Below are 11,909 nucleotides of genomic sequence, written 5' to 3' on the forward strand. Positions count from 1 at the left end.
ACTAATGCCTAAAATATGTATTCAGGACCCTTATGCATAAATGCAAATACTCTACTATGGCTCACACAAACCTAAATTGTCAAACACTTTGAACATATAAAGAATTTAATTAAATTTAAATTAAAGGATCAAAATGTTTTAATAAATAAATTTGAGAATATGAGCTATTTACTCACATTGGTTTTAGATCTAACACAATTTCAAATCTGCCATTTTAAAGGTTTATTCCCAAAAATTAAAAGCAAGAAATGAAAACCACTCTCTACTAAACCACCATTTTGACTTAAGCAATTAGTATTTATTTAATGTGCAATAAATAATACAACAGTTTTCCCATAAATGCAAATATTTATATGATATTTTATGAATAGCCTACAGACTGACAGGATTTTCAGATGTCCAGACAATTTTGGTGAATTATGTTTGTGGTTATGTTATATGTCATAATATGCAACATGCAGAGAAAAAAAAACCTCTTTAGGTCAAATCAAGATTTTTAGTCACTTTTCCTTAATTTAACTGCCAGTACTAATAGAAATAAACACATTTCAAACGTCACACTTCGGTTCTAGCACTTGGTTGTCTTTCCTGATGAAATGAAAATCTGAATGTCTTCTTGTAACTTTTTGTAAGTTTATATTAGCTAGTTTGTCAATTAGTTTGAAGCAGTAAATTATACTACATGATTATTTTGTTACAGTAAATGTAAAGATTTCAACTCCACATCAACATTCTTAAAGCTAGATTTATTCAGAATTTATCTATACCAATAAAATCATGCAGAAAATTAAATTCATAGATTATAAACATAGGTTTGGATGTATTATAATGCATGGGTTATGGTTGTGTTTCTCCTGGAAGCATTGTAAATGCAAGATACATACCAACAAAACAGGTGTTGTCATTATCTGTACATCTTTTTATAATTCATCTTATATAAAAATAAATGCATACATTTTGCCAATAAAATAGAATTATTCAATGAAACTGAGAAATCCCAGAGCTATAGCAGAACTTTATAAACATTATAACCCTATTTGCATGTAATAGCAATAATCTTGTATTTTCTCTGTACTCTGAAAAGATTCAGGAAAGTTTTTTCTTGTATTTGAATAACAATACCAAATACTTAAGAACAAAAAGAAAGTGAAAATGATAACCTATGCTATAAAAGATTAATACCATAGATTTATTTGTTTTCTTTGTTTATTTAGAGCTGCATGAATTTGTAAACTGCTATTCCAACATTGAGCCAAAGGAAGACTGGCAAAATCAAGCAACATTCAGCACTATTAGTGCCGGTTTGGTTGGTTGGATCAGACATGGATGTTGTAGTTGTATCTGTGGGGATAGTGGTGGTGTTGGTGGTGCTAGTTTCTGTTACAGGGGGTGCAGTGCTGGTGCTTAGTTCTGTAGCTCTTACAAAATGAAAACAGGAAGCAACATTTCCTGCTTCATCCACAGCAACCAGTTCTAGGTCCTGTGAACAGCAAGAGGCATTGTAGATGACCATAGTGACATTCACGCCTGTGTCACTGAACACAGTGGTAGTGGTGAGGTTGCCGTTTCCCTTAAGGATTCTCACACTCTGAATTCCTGACCCATTTCCATCAGTCACATTAGCAGTGAGGTACCATGAGGAGAGGCTGCAATTGCCTGAGCAGTTAGCATTTACACTGACTGCCTCACACAAGGGAGGAGTAAAATCTGTTATCTTTAAGGAGGAGAAAACAGTTCAGCATTAGTTTCAGTTTAGACATTTTGACATTTTTTTCTTGTTTATGCTTAGAAAATTAAAATATTTCATCCAAATAGAATATTTTTATTTGGGATACATTTACCAGTGGTATGTATTCCAAACACAAAATCAGGTGAAACAAGGTTTTAATCTATTAAATTTCCATTTTTTTTGTGAGATCCATATTTAAATATGAAGTGCCAAGAAAAAACCCATTTCCCCAAATCATCTCTCTATTTTTTTAGCTGTTCAGCAGGTTTTAATACATGTCCACAAAGACATGAAATAAATATCATAGTAGTGGTTGTATTGAAGTATAATGGTTTGACCTGCCAACTTAACCTAAACTCAACCTAACTGTGCTTCTCTTCAACAACAGAATATAGAATATAATGACTCCTTTGACAATGTCCTGGAATATTTAATGTATTTTTAGTAATTACCGGAGCAATGATAGCGATACGTAGCACAGCGTAGTTGGAGTCACTTCCATCAACTGCTTCAGCTTCAATTGTCACAGTGACATCAGTTCCAGAGGTAGTATTTTCAGGTACAGTCAGAGTTACTGAGTCATTCACACTGACTCCACTCTCAAGAGTTATGGATCTGTTAAACTGAGTTTCAAAATTGCGATCATTGCTGACATTGATATTAAAGCTTCCAGCAGTGCCATTGGTTGCAAGTGTGAAAGGGAGAGTGAATTGTTTTCCTGGTTCCATTGTTCCAACAGGTTGAGTCTGAGAGTAATAATGAAAGAAAGTAAACTGTAACTCAAAAATGCATCTTTAAATGGCATTAAAATAATCGTTTGCAAACTTTGTACTTGAACACATATCTTATTCTGCCACTTCTTCTTTATATATGAGTCTAGCTTTATTTACGGTTCAGAATATTTATTGCTTATGAAGAGCAATAAGTATTTATAGTATATGTTCACGTTATACAATAATAAAGAGTGCAATTAAATGATATTATATTATATTATTTTATAATATAAAAATTTTATATAAATTTTTCTAATTTGTTTTAACTGGATTATATTAAGTAGGAATATTTTGTATTCAGACTTACAGTAATGGTCACAGTTGATGCTTTGAACCGAGTTGGTGACTGTCTCTGAAAGGTGTTAGCTAAATATCTAGAGGCACTGATCTGTCCAAACACACGAACAGTAAACTCTCGTGCCGGGATGCTGTTGAAGGTCACTAAGTACTGGCCACTAGCTACCTCTTCTAGTGACCCATTTAAGGAGTTTGAACTTGAGGCTTCGACCAGAGACACCTCTGTAAGACTCACACTGTCCCCACCGACCATGGACACCAACAGGGTGACATTGCCATCTAAATTTAAGTGTAAAATAGAGTAGAAATATAAGCAAAAAAATGTAAAGAGAGTTAACTAATTATCTGTTATGCAGAGTTATTGACTTACTTGCAGGCCTGCTGTTTAATACAGAATAGCTTGGATGAAGCCCTTGGGAAAGTTCTACAAAGTCAAACATGAAGTCAACAGCACTTTGACCTGAATATTAAAAACAGACAGAGAGAAAGACAAACAGACAGACAGACAGATCTATTTACTCACTGAACCACATCTTTCATTTCTGTCATTTATTAATTCACAGATAATCAGAAGAGAGTTGCAAAGATTTTACCAACAACTTTGATGGTGTACATCTGTGTGGATTTAATACTGAAGAGCCACAATCCAACCTGCTCTGCAATATTTGGTCGCACTGTATGGAAGTTACCGACTCTCTGAATAAGCCCCAATGTCCCATTTAGTTCAGTGCTGCTCTGTGAGACTCCTGGGTTAGATAATAGCACGTTATGAATATTTAGGGTATAAGGGAATAAGGGTTATTGGATATTTTTTTTACAATCTACACACCTGAGGGACTAGTGATGGTGTAATCTGGAGAGTTGCCTGTGATGTAAATTGTCAGGTTTTGCACAGAGGAATCCACAAAGACTGAGATGTTTTCAGCATCTACTGTGTTTCTAACAGCCTGGAATAGTGTGACCTGAAGAAGCAGAAATGTGATTGTTACTCATTACCCAATGCTAATATGAACAAGTTTTCTAAAAAGTTTTTTTAAGTATTATTTTATTTCAACTCCAGTGCTAAAGTAGCTTTAGAACATTTATATGAGCTATACTGCAGCATCAGGCTATTACTGTTTAAAGTTAATCTGTAATTACCAGTGTAGATCTGGAGATATCTGCAATAATGCTAGTGGCCTGGTCTAGTGTTCCATTGGTTACTTCAATAGCCTGACCTCCAGAGGCTTGAGCAAGGTCATGGTAGACCTGGTTCAACTGAGTGAAAACCCCAGTGGATGCTCGCTTTTGGCGATGTATAGGCAGACTTCGAAAACTAAAGCCAGTAGTTAGCATAAAGGTCACCTACAGGTTGGAAAAGAAAGAAAACGTAATTGTTAAGTGGTTTTCCAGGATGATCTCATCGTTATTTAGAACTAAGTAAAAACAGAATTAATGATAAGCATAATTTCAAAACTTCTGATCAGTAGTTTAACACCTTAACCACTAGGCTATCACATGCTTCATGTCTCATACTGTACACAGCTTCTTTCCTAGTCACATTCACAGCTCATGTTCTTAGTTAAACCCATGTTTGTGTTTTCTTTGTTGCGACGTGTACATTCCATGTATTTGCCTGCAAGATTACTTCAGCGTTCTCATTTGTCCTGTTTCCTGACCATAGCCTGTTCTCTTCCTTTATGTGTCTCGTTGTCTAGTTGTTTTGAGTTTTGTTATTAGCCTATCCAGTAATCCTGTTCTTGCCTGTCTTTGGAAGTCTAATAAAGAGCCCAACTGCACCTGTGTCCTCATGGCCTGTCTCTGTCCATGAACTTCATGTGACATTAAGCTTTTTGCCATTTCTGGGAAAATACCATTTTGATATTTTCCTGTAACTATAATTAATGTAATTTTTTAAGAAAAACAAGTTAAATAGTTTCTTCCTTCTGTAGGTAAGACAGAGATTTGCTCACAGTATAAATGCCTGTGATACTTGCATTTAATGTTTTGAGAACTTTAAGTCTATTTTGGGAAATGGGCCAAAGCAAACTGAGAAAAAACAGAACAAATAAGATTTGCATTTACTCACAACAGACTTTGTTTTCTCAATCAGTGCTTTCACGGTGCTTGTCAACCTTTTATCTTTTGCATCAGCATCAGTGAAAACAAAAATCTGAGTCTGTGGTGGAGATCCAGTGAGGGCGAGCTAGAATGGAAAGGATACACTTATAGTAATACTGTATCCAGCTTATAATTTTTGTAAGTCAAAATAACAGATTGATCATCCGACAGAGGCATAAAAATGCCAACTTTTTTAAATACATAAATATATTAACAATAAATAAAAACAGCAAAACATGTAAAAAGAATTCATGACCAAATAAACCTAATGCTATGTACCTATGCCCCTTTGACATCTTTTTGAATATATATTTTAGAAACAGAAATACATTTTTATTCACACAAATATATGACTTTGTACATGAATCAAGAAAGCATTAATGAGATTAATAAGCTGGTTTATATTTCAGGATATTCAAAAAGCAATACGTTAGGAAATTACCTGTAGACCTGAAAGACACATTTCAGGTGAATCTCCTCCACCATGAGCTCTAAGTGCATTAAGTCGTTCTTTAAACACATTAGGATCAGATGTTCTTGTTAGTGGGCCATAATCTGAAAGAATGGCCGAAAATTTATTTGTTTAATCAATCCATTTAATGACTTTGGCTTTTCTTAGATAAAATGCAGCATCTATGAAGCACAGATAAGCAGCACAGTTTATACTCATTTCTATTTTTATTTAACATAATATATAATATGAAAATTAATTTTTGTTTTTATTAAATAAAATTTTTTTATGAGTAAGCAAAAATGACATGAAAAAATGTAACTTTTTGCTTTTTCTTTTATTTCTGCTGTAGGAAACACTAGTCTCATGAACCTCAAATTCCGACTAACTTACTATAACCGTAGTAAATCTTAATACAGACATACTGACAGTCCTCCAGACTGCAAGTCCAATCACATTTTATCAAATCACTTTTTTAATTGTTTCTATACTAGCAAATTACATAGGGATCTTTATGACCAAAACTCCACCTAAGAAGTATATGCACTTCATATGTAGAAGCTGTTGAGGAATTGACTGTTCATGGCCGCTATAACATAAGTGATAACTTTCCAGGTGTTCCTCCACCTGCTGTCTACTCTCACAACAGATCACAATATCATACGCAAACATCATTGTCCTTTGGAGATTCCTGTCTGACTTCATCTGTCAACCTGTCCATCACCGATCCCTGATGTAGCTCCACCTCCACATTGAACTCCTCTGTCTGACCTACAGTACATCTCACTGCTGTCAAACTCCTCTCATAAATATCCTGAACTTCTTCTTCTCTGCCACTCCTGACATCTTAATACAGTACCATAGCTTCTCTCTTGGCACGACTTCATACTCTTTCTCTAAATCCACAAAGACCAGAGCAGCTCCTTCTGACCATCTCTGTACTTCTTCATTAACAATCTCAGAGCATAAAGTGCAACAATTGTGCTTTTTCTGAGCATGAAGCCATACTGCTGCTCACGAATATCCACTTCCTTTCTTAGCCTAGCTTTCACTACTCTTTCCCATAGCTTCATTGTGTGACTCATCAATTTTATACATCTGTAGTTGCTACAACACTGCACATCACCCTTGTTCTTAAAGATCGGCACTAGAACACTTCTTCTCCATTCCTCATTCATCTTCTCACTTTCTAAAATCCTGTTGAACAATCTAGATAGAAACTCCACTGCTGTCTCTCCTAGACACTTCCACTTATGAAGACAGGTATGTCTTCAGGACCAACAGTCTTTCCACTCAGCATTCCTCACCTCATTCTTTCTAATTTTTGCTATTTCCCTCTTCTTTCCCTTTCATTTTCCTCATTCATCAGCTTCTCAAAATATTCCTTATATCTTCTCAGCACACTCTCCTCACCTGTTAACACCTTTATTTATATTGTTAATCACCCTTATCTGTTGCACATCCTTCCAATCTCTATCTCTGTCTCGCTAATGTGTACTAAGTCCCCCTTTTCTAACCTTTTCTAACTCATCGTATGCTTTATGTTTGGCCTTTGCCACATCCCTCTTCACTAGGCACTGCAATTTCTTGCAATCCTGTCTATTTTCTTTAGACCTTTCTACATCCCAATACTTTTTAGCTAGCCTCTTCCTCTGAATGCTGTCCTGTACTTCCTTGTTCTACCACCATGTTTCCTTATCTTCTTTTCTCCTTCCAGATGACACACCTACTGTAGCACCCTTCTACCTGTCTCCATGATCACTTCTGCTGTAGTTTACCAGTCATCTGGAAGCTCTTCCTGACAACCCAAAGTCTATCTTAGCTTCTGTCTGAATTCCTCACAACATTCTTCTTTTTTCAACTTTCACCACTTGATCTTTTCTATCTTTCCTCCCCTCTTCTTCCTGACCACCAGAGACATCCTACACATCACTATCTGATGCTGTCTGGCTACACTCTCTCCTACCACCACTTTGCAGTCACTAATCTCTCTTAGATTGCCTTGTCTACATAGAATGTATTTTTCCTGCATACTGCTGCCTCCAATCTTATATGTACTTATATGTTCCTCTTTCTTCTGGAAATAAGTGCTAACAACAGCCATTTTCAGCTGCTTAGTAAAATCCATCACCAGCTGTCCTTCTAGGTTCTTTTCCTTAAAGCCAAACATGTCCATTACCTCCTCATCACCTCTGTTCCACTTACCAACATGCCCATTAAAGTCTGCTCCAATCACTACTCATTCCCATCTGGGAATACTCCTCATCACCTCATCTAACTCACTCCAGAATCTCTCCTTTACTTCTAACTCACAGCCTACTTGGGTAGCATAACCACTGACTACTCAATTTGAGTAAAAAATACTCAATTTGAATTTCAACATTCAAAATACTTCTAACTTCAAACTGATTACCCTGTCTGACACTCTTTTCATCTTTAAAACATTCCTCACAAACTCATCCTTCAGGATCACTACATACTTTGCTTCCTATCCAACTGGTCTTATACAGTATCTACCTTCTTTCTCTCCATCATGTCAGTCAGCTCTCTACATTTCCCTGTCATTGTACCAATATTCTTGTCCCTATTCTCAGACCTATACTCCTGCCTTTCCTCTTCTCTTTCTCCGTCTATGAAGACTTTTCTCTTCTCTCCTTCCTTGAACAACAGTAGTCCAACTCCAAATGACTGTATACAACTGTAGAAAGGACATTGTTATTTAAAATCATTTTAAAATTTAGTTTCATAGCATAATTCCATACAGCATAAAGTAGCAAAAGTGTATGTTTTAAAAAATATATATTTTAAAAACAATCCAAGAATCAGACTTACCAGGGTCATTAAATGGCACGAGGATGTATTCTGAAGGTTGAACAGCTGTGCCTACTTTACTGTCAATGATAGATGAAGAAACTCTCCTGACCTCATCAATGTCATCAGACATGCTGCCAGTGGTATCAATAACAAAACACAGTACTGAAGTCTGGCTGAATCCCATCAGTCTGTGGGGTGACATTTAAGAGCAGTGTCACACACAACTGTACTACTGAGCAGATTTTCCAGGGTTTGCTGATAAAGTACATAGTAGCATTCATTTGTCTGTGCTTTTATTTATAATATTCAGAATCCCCAATTGCTGCTCTTATATCCTGTAGCAGTTCTCCGGTAGCAGCAGTAGCTACCGATGCTGCCTCATAATGCAGATAACCATGGCTGGAGCTTTCACTATCCTTATTTATGCCACCTTGCAACCAACTTGATGCATCAAAAAATCCTCCATGACTGCATTTTCCTTAAGGTAAAATAGAAATTTGAAGATAACAACATATTTAACTTGAATGTCAGAGTAAACAAAATCTAAATTGCTTTATTAATATTGCAGTTCAAAATTAAACAGATTCAATTAAACAAGTAAAACTGGAAAATATAAAAATATTTATCTGACAATTTTTCTTTTTGTTCATCTTATACTAAATACCTCTGACTTTATTTTTATGCTTAAAGTCTTTACCTTTTGGTTTGGAAATGCCAAAGTATCCTGATGTTAGTTTCTGATTTTTGATGACATCTTCCAGGATGTTGTCTTTGCAGATGCTGCTTGTACATTTTCTGCATGTTTCTGAATCTGGCAAAAAAGATAAGAAACCTAGAAACTTAGGTTGTATGACATAAAATTTATCTGTGTCATTTCCTCTAAAACATGCACTGCAATGGATTCTTTTTGTGATTGCATTGTCCATGGTGCACAATTTATTTCCACATAAGGCGTCAGTATACAAGATACAAGTTTTGTCATGGATACACTGAACAGAATTTTCAGCATACAGTACAGTATATAGAAGAGAAGTACAAGTCAAGTCAATATTTGGTATGAGCACCTTTTGCATGCAATTCTTCTAGATACACTTGCACACAGTTTTCGAGGTTTTGGAATTTGGCAGGTTGGTTGTTTCCAAACATCTTGAAGATTTAACCACAGTCATTAGCCCAGAGCACCTGTCCCCATTTTTCTGCACCCAAGATTTTATGTTTTATGTATGTCTTTTTTATGTTTTATGCATAGTTGAGTCTCTTAGCCTTGTTTCCATTTCGGAGGTACTGGTTTTTGGCTGTTATTTTTTAATGAAGATAGTAGATGGGCATACATGTGTTTCACTTGTTTCCACATGTGTTTCTCTGGTGATCTTCTGTGTCATAGGGAAGTTAAGTTTCCTTGGTTAACCACTGCAGCTTCAGCATTGCCTGTTTCTTTGTGCTTCTTCAAAAGCTTCAACAGCATATATTAAAACCCCAGTCTGCTTTGAAATCTTTGCCTGGAAGAGACCTTGCTGATGCAGTATAACTACCCCAGTCTTGGGGGATGACCTGTGACCCGTTGTGAGTAAATGCAAAATTCCCTTCCACAACTCACCTTAGTAGCAGAGTTTTACTCAGATTTAAGACTCCTACACAGCTGTTTCTTTTTTAATGACAGTGTTTTAACCTACATATGAAATGAATGATCATTAGCACCTGCTTGATATAATTGGTTAATCATACACCTGAATCTGATCCTACAGAATGAGACACAAGATGTGAGCATGTGCAAGATGCTGGTTTGAGTCCAATATGTAGTTACACCAAATATTGTTTTAATTTATATATTTCTTCTGCTAAATACCAAGACAGAACTGAGAAAACTTGGTATCAGGAAATTGTATTAAGTATTTGTATTAATTGTATTGTATGTAAAATGTATGCACAAATCCTGTATCAGAGGGCAGAGAAAATTTGCCATACACTACTTGTTTTCTTTATTTCACTTGGTTAGAAATTATGCCTGGTAAAGCCTAGGCATCCTTACTATTATCCAATATGGCAATGAAACATCTATCTATCTATCTATCTATCTATCTATCTATCTATCTATCTATCCAATTAATCTTTCAGAAAAATCTTTCACAAAAAGTTCTTTACAAACTTTTCAAATGTATAATTGTAATTGTACACATACTAAAACTGTAAGTACATTTACTTTTAAGGGAACAGGAAATACAGGTAAACCACAAATTTACAACATTCACCCATATATCTACACTGTGTTTATTTACCTGCTATGTTGTTAATTGGGGTGTTTGGCTTAATCAGGTTGGAATAAGGTTCTCGCTTTCCCAGCTCAATCCAGTTACTATGACTGTAGAAATCCTTAGGGAAAGACACAAAGCTGGGTCTGAATTCCAACACAATCACTACAAATTCAATGTAGCTGTTATTTCTTTTTCAAGAAGTAAACAATAAGCCTCACATACTGTTAATGCTAAGCAACTACAGTAATGTCCCAATAAAGCATTACACTTTTTTAGATATTACACCAATGCTGTTCAATGTCTAACTTATATTAAAATTCTAAATATATATTCACCTCAATTTTTAGCAATTCTGCTAAAACAGAACAGCTATAACATAGTGTCATACCTGCAAAGGGTGTAAGATTTTACCAAGCTCCTCTCTGGCAGCTTCATATCTCTGCTGTTTGACACTGCATTTGACAGCAGAAACTCCTGCAGTAATAATATCCCTTCCAGCCAAAAACTCCTCATTGCAAAAATGGAAACTTGGTTCAAAATATTTCCAAAAGTCAACTCTGGCATTGTGCTGATTTATATCATCGATGCTCCTTTGAAAATGTTTGGCTGATTGAGACAAGGAACAAGCTTCTGCCACTGAGTTTACTGTCATTGGCAATGTCTGGGTTTAGAAAGATAAAATGAAAAACATGTAATCTTTAAATAATGATTAAAATTATTATTGACACAATATATAAAAACTGTTTTATTCACCAGAACAAAATTTTGTCCCTTATTGAGTGCTTGCTGTTTGCAGACATCAGCTGTTGTCTGTAGAATTGCATCACGAGTTATGTCCTGATGCTTTTTAGATTTTGACAACAAAGACATAAAAGCCATTGTCTGACTTATGAGGATCGTTATAAGATACAGACAAATCAGTGTTTGAAACTGTACATTGGTGATTATCATCTTTAAGACTGTGAAAAGAAAAAGAGTAAAAATAATCTTCCATCGCAATATTTCTTTCAGCAATTCTTAATTAATTACATTCCTATAACAGTATAGTGTAACTCATACCTTAAATCTTGAAGCTTCAGATGTCTGCAGTGGATCTACACTCTCTAATAATGAACAAACTTTTGTGCCTTGACTAGTCATTAAAAGCATCACAAAAGAGGGAATGGAAGACACTCCCATAGTTACATTTGAAATCACCAAAACAGACACGCCCCTAACCCAAATGGGTCCCACCCCTGTATTGATCGCTCCGCCCACACCTACATATGTAACCCAGGCAATTAATGGAAAGAAATGTGTCTTTATCATGACTGAAGGGAAGAACAATACGATTGCAGATAAACAAACAAACAAACAAACAAGCAAAAATGACACACAAGCATAATCATGCAAAGGACGGCATTCCTCCGCAGTGGAAAAAATACACAAGTCAAGTCTCTATGTGCGGACAACTGAGAGATGGCAGGCACTTATTTCCAGGGATTTCAGTACAG

At 35.6% G+C, this 11,909-nt stretch overlaps 1 protein-coding gene across 1 annotated transcript; it reads right to left on the reverse strand.

Annotated features, from left to right (window-relative positions):
* Nucleotides 1-1,210: 1,210 nt before the first annotated feature.
* Nucleotides 1,211-11,516, reverse strand: LOC132846744 (von Willebrand factor A domain-containing protein 7-like). Its single transcript, XM_060871457.1, has 16 exons — nucleotides 11,476-11,516; nucleotides 11,170-11,375; nucleotides 10,805-11,077; nucleotides 10,441-10,534; nucleotides 8,862-8,975; nucleotides 8,469-8,642; nucleotides 8,183-8,359; nucleotides 5,342-5,454; nucleotides 4,868-4,984; nucleotides 3,940-4,143; nucleotides 3,629-3,761; nucleotides 3,393-3,545; nucleotides 3,170-3,259; nucleotides 2,810-3,078; nucleotides 2,182-2,475; nucleotides 1,211-1,714 (listed from the first exon to the last, which is right to left on the reverse strand). The coding sequence occupies exons 2-16, from the start codon at nucleotides 11,365-11,367 to the stop codon at nucleotides 1,211-1,213; spliced, it is 2,907 nt and encodes a 968-aa protein (XP_060727440.1). The 5' UTR covers nucleotides 11,368-11,375; nucleotides 11,476-11,516.
* Between the last annotated feature and the right edge of the window lie 393 nt (nucleotides 11,517-11,909).

The sequence above is a fragment of the Tachysurus vachellii genome, chromosome 6 (genome assembly GCF_030014155.1).
Source record: "Tachysurus vachellii isolate PV-2020 chromosome 6, HZAU_Pvac_v1, whole genome shotgun sequence".
Lineage (NCBI taxonomy): Eukaryota > Metazoa > Chordata > Actinopteri > Siluriformes > Bagridae > Tachysurus > Tachysurus vachellii.